At 41.7% G+C, this 6,911-nt stretch overlaps 1 protein-coding gene across 1 annotated transcript; it reads right to left on the reverse strand.

The window, feature by feature from the left end:
* Positions 1 to 2,705: 2,705 nt before the first annotated feature.
* On the reverse strand, positions 2,706 to 6,895 carry LGALSL (lectin, galactoside-binding-like; the record flags this gene model as incomplete). Its single annotated transcript, XM_008590364.1, has 5 exons — positions 2,706 to 3,131; positions 5,095 to 5,272; positions 5,924 to 6,012; positions 6,173 to 6,244; positions 6,755 to 6,895. Coding segments are annotated over 5 exons (624 nt in total), but the record flags the coding sequence as incomplete, so codon positions are not given.
* Between the last annotated feature and the right edge of the window lie 16 nt (positions 6,896 to 6,911).

The following is a 6,911-nucleotide window of genomic DNA, read 5'->3' on the forward strand; positions in this document are numbered from 1 at the left end:
TAAATTAGAAACCATTTTGTAGAAAATTCCTTTATTATAGTGCAAATAACTTTCAGCAGTGACATAATGTAACAACACATTTAGCAACATTTTACACCACGCAGTACATAAGAAAGTGTTTCTTTGAAAATATGTCATCATAGGAACATTATTTCTACATTAATGCCGGAAAATGCCAAGGCTGTTTCTTTCAAGGCAACAGGGTTCCCTCACTCTGTCTGGATATTTTCTTTTTAATACAAATGAAAGTATTTGCCATTTTAACAAATCATCAATCCTAAGAGTGATCTCTTAGGAGGTTTTGAACTGAGGTTGGCAAAATCTGAAATGGGGTTTCAAAAGTAAAAAAAATACTACTTTTAAGACAATTCTGGGATAGCCCAGAAAGTGGAAGTCACTTCTGCTAACTATTAAGTAGATATACACATTCACTCCAATTTTGCTGCAGAAATGAACAGATTGTCTAAAGCCTGCCTTTTATTCCCCCAGAGCCTGATTGTTATTTATACTCCTTGGTTTTGGTTATTGCAAAACTAGGGCTCTGGTCAGAAATAACTCGTTACATACCCAAATACTTTCCTGTGAAGCTTTAAATTGCACTTTCCATCCTGAAATTCCCACCTTAGACCTCAAAGGCCAAGGAGAGAGTGTGAACATTGTTTCCAGTTTACAGCTAATGATTAGTACAAGCTGGATTAGCCCCCTACTAATTTAGCAATACCTGAACCAGATCACATCATTTAGCTGAATCCTAGTAGGCTTATTCAAGAGGTTCCCACTGACCTCATAGAGAGGAAAGGGTTAACACTGTCTTTTCATGCTAAGCTACCTAAAGGCTTGGCTGCTAATGAGTTAGCTGATAGGTAGAGAGAACAGAGTGTCAATTCCAATCAGTTATACTAGGGCTCCTCTAGTTTCTGCTGAATTATGCAGTGGGTGGGAATGGTGGGCCACTCAAGAGTCTTCCCGTGGGGATCTTCCACGATGGGTTGAACCAAAACCTCTATGAATACATTTCAGGATACCCTCTATGTCTCTCTACAACCACTCCTCAAAATTCAGTGGCTTTACAAGCCAGGAGAAGTTAATCACAGGGCTTGAAAATACCTAGAGCCACACAAGAGCCCTCATGGCTGAATAAGGCTGAATAAGTCAGCTGGTACAGAAAGCTTTTCAATGTACAGCCAGTCTTGTTGGATAAACTATCTTCTCATATACCACAATGGAACTATGCTAGACAGTTTCAAAGCTGAGAAGAATCCAAATATATCACCTATAAAAAATTCACAATTTTAGTTTGACTTTGGTACTGAAACACTGTCTACATTCGTGACATATGAAAATGATGAGGCCACTTCTGTGCCTCTGCATGTTGTGTAAAAAAAAACTCAAAAGCAAAGCAGGACAAGGACGTGTCATAACAAGATGCAGTATGCTGTACAAACAAAACCTAAATTATATATAAATTATACCCCCACCCCAGCACCCTTTCTTCCCCCACAACCTGACCAAAGCAATGCCAAGGGTCCTTCTCTTTGGGGCCAATGCAGCTTGTGAAGTTCAGTGCCCAGGACTCCAACATCCCTTGTCTTGTGGCAGTTACAGTCCTGTAGCCTCCTGCTGGAGACACTCTACATTTGATCGGTTCCATAAGTGCAGGGAAACTCCTACGTTTTAACTGGAAGCATTCAAACTATTGACTGGACTCAAAGACCTGGAGTCCTGGGAGTCAACCTTTCAGATAAACTAATTGGATCATTTCCTAATCTGGATCCCATCTTATTCTACTATCTCCTTGGAGCTATCATAGTAGGACGCATCTTCTACAATAAAACTCCAAAGGCATTGCTTACAGATATTGGTGAGGGTCACATAAGAAAAGTTATGCCATGAGCCAACAGCTTAAGTTGATATAAATTATTTCCAAGTAAGTTATTCAGGGCCATTTGCTTTTGCTTTACACTGCATTCCAGAATCATTTTCATATTATATTTTTAAAAGTTTATATAATAGGCATTTAAAAAATTGTCTATGCAACCACCTCTTATGTGTTTTCAATTAATTTAATAACAACTTAATGAGCTATTATGTAAATCTAGGGAGAAGTAGTTAATTAATCTTAAAGAAGCCAATACTGTGCTAATTCACAGTAAGGAGAAAAAGCAATGTAAATAGAATTTTAAGTAACAGACAATAACTTGAAAAGCAGTTTTATCGAAATGTTGCAAAGTTTTCCCAAAAACACTTATAGTAATTTGTATCAATAGATCCTAAGTTTGGGGGTATAGAGAATATGACTCAATCCTTTAAGGTAGAAATTCAGCTGTTTCATGATTGTAATATGTAATTTTCCCCTCGGACCTAAGATATTTGTACATTCAAAAGCTTATAACTTGCTGTTCTTGAAACATTGCTCATTTTCTAATACATACGTTGAGTATAAATAAATATGAGAATATGAGAAAGCTTCAAAAATCCGAATTAACATTGTGCTGTACAAAAAAAAAAAAAAAGAAGAAGAAACCTTGAACAACCTACATTCCATGTAAATACCCTGACTAAAATGTTGGTTGTGCTACACAATTCCACTTCAGTGCAGAATGCGTTGATTTCGGTGTACCGTTGTTGTTTTTTAATGTCTTTAGCACTTTTGTTTCTAAACATCACCTTGTTTTGAAAGATGAATAATTTGCTACCAAATCACAAATCCATTTTAGTTTGGTCTGAATAAAATCCAGCATAAATGTATTACTTTGTTCTGGGAATAATGGCTCGGTGTCTTTGTCCCAACAGCTTTCTTCCTAAGGGCAAACCACTGTTGAAGTTGTCATTTTGGGTTTAAACTGCACAGAAAGAGACAGTGAAGCTTGCCTTTGTTTTTGTTTTCTTTTTGAGTCTCCAGATCTTGCTAGGACACTTCCTCCAGACCAACAGTCAGACAGTTGTGGCACCTAATCCTACTGGGAACAGAGGTGGTTTAAACAACATCAGCCAAGCTTGGTGATCTGGAGGTCCCCATTTATCTTTATGGTGTCAATTGCAGATAACGTTTGAATGCGGTGGTAAAAATCAAAAAGTTGGTGTCCATCCACAAACACTCTGAAACGTGGGTGCTCACAAAGAATTTCCACCTAGAAGCAACAAATAATATTCCAATTCACAATTTCAATAAACCTTGCTGGGGAAAACAAACAATACTTCATTTTAGAGAAAGGAAGGCAACAACTTCAGTGGCTCTCAGACATTAGAATGCCTTGGAACCACACAGAGGGCCTGTTAAAACACAGATTGCTGGGGCTCCACTCCCAAAATTTCTGACTCTGAGTTTAGGGTACGGTCTAAGAATCTGCACGTCCACCAAGTTCCAAGGTAATGCTGATGTTGCTGGAATGGGGAACATACTTTGAGAACCACTGCTCTACGCTACTCAGTATCCTTTAAAGATTTAAAATTGCTTATGCTTTAACATTTCTCCCTTCTCCCTGTACTCCAGAAAGTGAGGTAAAGTAGCATACATTTGTTTATAAGGAACTTAATGCCTCCACTGTCATCCCCTGAACAACTGTATCCCACCTTCAGAGGAACCCCTCCCAAGACAGAACTGGTCCCCATTAGTAGCATGTAATAATAGTTTAGACACTCAAACATGGTAAACACTAAGGCAGAGAGAAGGTTACACAGTAATTACCATTGGACCAAGAATGTATAATTAACAAGGCTTTGTTAAGCCAAACAGAAATACTGATTCCATATGGTAAAAGCTTTTTCCTCTCCCTTTCCTTAAGTAATTCACCATATAGTTTAATTTTCGGTTCTGTGCTATGATGTACTTATTAAGAGTATTGGTATTCAACATGTAAGGAGAGACTCCATATGTTGATATTAGTCACATTTAATTCATATTATTACTAAAATTATATTACCAAGAAGGGCCTTTTTCATTCATTTTTGTTGTTGGGGAGTATTATATTCCTCCTGGCAGTCAGAAGCTCTGGTTACTCATACGCATGAACTATATTAAGATTCATCTTTGAGAAACTGTCCCAGCCAAGAGGAGCCTAAGGAGACATTACCATCCTAGAGAAGGGGGTGGAGAGGGTGGTGCCTTCCGCAGACTATGATTCAAAGGGCAATGCTCTCAATTCTATCACTGATATAAAAGCCATGGATTCTTATTTTCCCCCCAGACTGAAGGGAAGAGAAATAATTACTTTTTCATAAGGCCCTTGAAAATTTCTAGATTAAAAGCAACAGGTTAAGGGTAGTTCTGTTTTATTAGGCTTATGTGCAACAAGGAGCTTTTAACTGAGTTGTCATTATTGTGATGTAATGTTAACAAGATGTAATGAAGACAACTTCATCCCAGGTCTGACATTTCAGTACATCCTTTTTTAACACATTACCAACTTGCATCTCTTATTTGGCATTTTACTTCATAGGGTAAGATGCTGCTAATGCTGCTTGATTGGGAGGGAAGTTTGGGTTGTGCTTCCTCCCTGCTAGATAGTGGGGAGCAAATCTATATTCATCCAGGCCCAAGGGAAGGAATTTGTCAGCCATACAGCTTGTGACCACGAAACAGACTGAGGCTAATTAACCCAGAGGGGAAACAAGGACATGGACATGGCCTCATTAGCAAAGGGAACAAGAGAAAATGAAATGATAATCATTATATTCTTTAAAAAGTCATAGCTAATAAGGTTTAGAGATACTGAAAGGCTGAGAAAAATGAGGAAAATGATGGATACTTATTAGTATTTATTAACTAATCAGATATTTGGGGGCAAGTATCTACTATATGCTTAGTACTATGTTGGGTACTACACAGATAAGTATTTATTCTTAACCTGGACATGTAAATATGGGTCCATTTACTAAATGTATGGGCTAAATAGAGCCAGGAGCTACTACTGCAAATATTAATTCGATCAGCAAATACAGCTCTTTCAATCTTTTTTCTTTTTTCACCGTCAAGTGACAAATTTCCTGGACATGCAGAAATTCTGGCTGCATAAAGTGTTCTTGGCATGCACTGGATAAGTACAACACCATCACCGTGCCAGTGGCTGGGGCTGACGCACTCGAGGTACTCACCCTGAATGGCTGGTCTGGGATGAATGGAAAGTAAGGGATTGCTGACTGTTCTTCACCCCTTTCCCCAGATATACAAGAATTTCTAAGTAGCTGCCGGTCTGGGAACACGGCTTTGAGTTCGATTGCCACATCGGCAGGAGGATCTTCCGAGTCACCACAGGTCAAGCTGATTGCAAAGCTGAAAATAAAACAGTCTCATTTATTGAGGGTTGGATACAACATTTCCAAATGACCCAGGTCCCTGTATTTCCTCCTCCTTTGGGTCTGTCTGCACTTAACGGGCCACCACTCTTTCCACGAGAGATTAGGCTATGAAAAAGTAACTCAAACCAGTTTATTTTGTTACCTAAAACAGATTCTGGTGAAAACTTTGGTGGAGTTGAAAATGACTAAAGTTAGAGATTTCAAATACCCCAGACCACCCACACATCTGTATCTTAATCCACTTCAGAATTCTCAGAAACAGCACCAGAAACTGACCAGGAGAAATAATATCTTGTAAAGTTAGGTTCTAATTTACACTGATAGCTCTTGCTCCGAGCACCATGTTTCAAAACCATTAAAAAAAAAAAAAAAATCCTTTGGTTTCCCTAAGGGTCAAAGAGAAAATGTAGGCCTATATTTATAATCTCTGATATAAATAGCTGTCTGGAGAAATGATGGCTGGGATTCATACACATTCTTTTCATGGGAACGTGGTACTTTCTTGGCACTCCCATCTAGCAACACTGTCCACAAGGAGAGGAAGAGGAGGAGCGCTAAACCACAACATAAGTGGGCAGGGCCCTGCCACTGCCTCATAGTTCTGCGGTGACAAGGACTGCCTTACCTCTCTGGGTTGAGGTCTACAATGCCCATCACTAACACCTTCTTGCCTGGTCTCATGCCACCTTTAATATGCCCACAAAATGGAACTATCTGCAAAGGATAAAAGGAGAAATAAGACGTTTACAGTCTGTCAGGGAAGAGCCATGCCCTCTGATCCTGAGGGCCTGGACCATTAGAAAATGCAAGGAAAATGCAATTAGAAAAGCAGAGGTACAGGCAGAGACATAGGGCACAGAACAAGATCATTTACCAGTCGTGGGAAGTACACGTCGGCTTGAACTGGAGAGCTCAAGGAGTTGTTTAAATGCCCATCATCTAGTTTCTAAAAATAGAAGCACACAGATTGGCTTTCCATAGGCCCTTTTGGGGGCGGGGGCGGGAGGGGGAAGAACCCACACAAATCTGGTGGAATCCAGCAGCTCTCTCCAGACACACCGGCGGTGTCTGCAGATGATGCCTCTTCCTAGTCCATTCAATAATCACATAAACCCTCGGAACAAAACTCGTTCCTTCTACCCGGTAGCTAAGCCTCTGAAGATCCCCAGACCCTTCAGATCCAGATCAAAACCAAGGTCGATGCCCACCGGGGAGCCAGAGCCCAGTGCCGGGGGAGGGCAGGCCCTTCTCCCACCGCAAACGCTGGAACCGCTGTCGCCCAGGCTTGTCCACGGGGACGTGGCTGAAGTGGGGCGGCAGCGCTCAACTTCTCTCGGGAGCCCCGGCGTGGACCCGTGTGCAAGGGGGAATCCCCGGGACGTCTGGGGCGGTCGCGGGGCGCGCGCCCCGGACACACTCACCCACGCGCACCCTCACACGTGCAATGTGCGCACACCTGGCAGGCGGCTGCACGGCACAGAGGGGACTGTCGGGCACCCCCTTCCCGCCGCCGCCCCCGAACACCCTCCCCCGGCCCAGTGCCCAGCAGCCCGGGGAGCCCCTCCTGCCCCCCACACCGGCCGCGCACAGCCGGCTCCTGCGAACAGGTACCC

Source organism: Galeopterus variegatus, unplaced genomic scaffold, assembly GCF_000696425.1.
Source record: "Galeopterus variegatus unplaced genomic scaffold, G_variegatus-3.0.2 Scaffold6038, whole genome shotgun sequence".
NCBI classification, from domain to species: domain Eukaryota; kingdom Metazoa; phylum Chordata; class Mammalia; order Dermoptera; family Cynocephalidae; genus Galeopterus; species Galeopterus variegatus.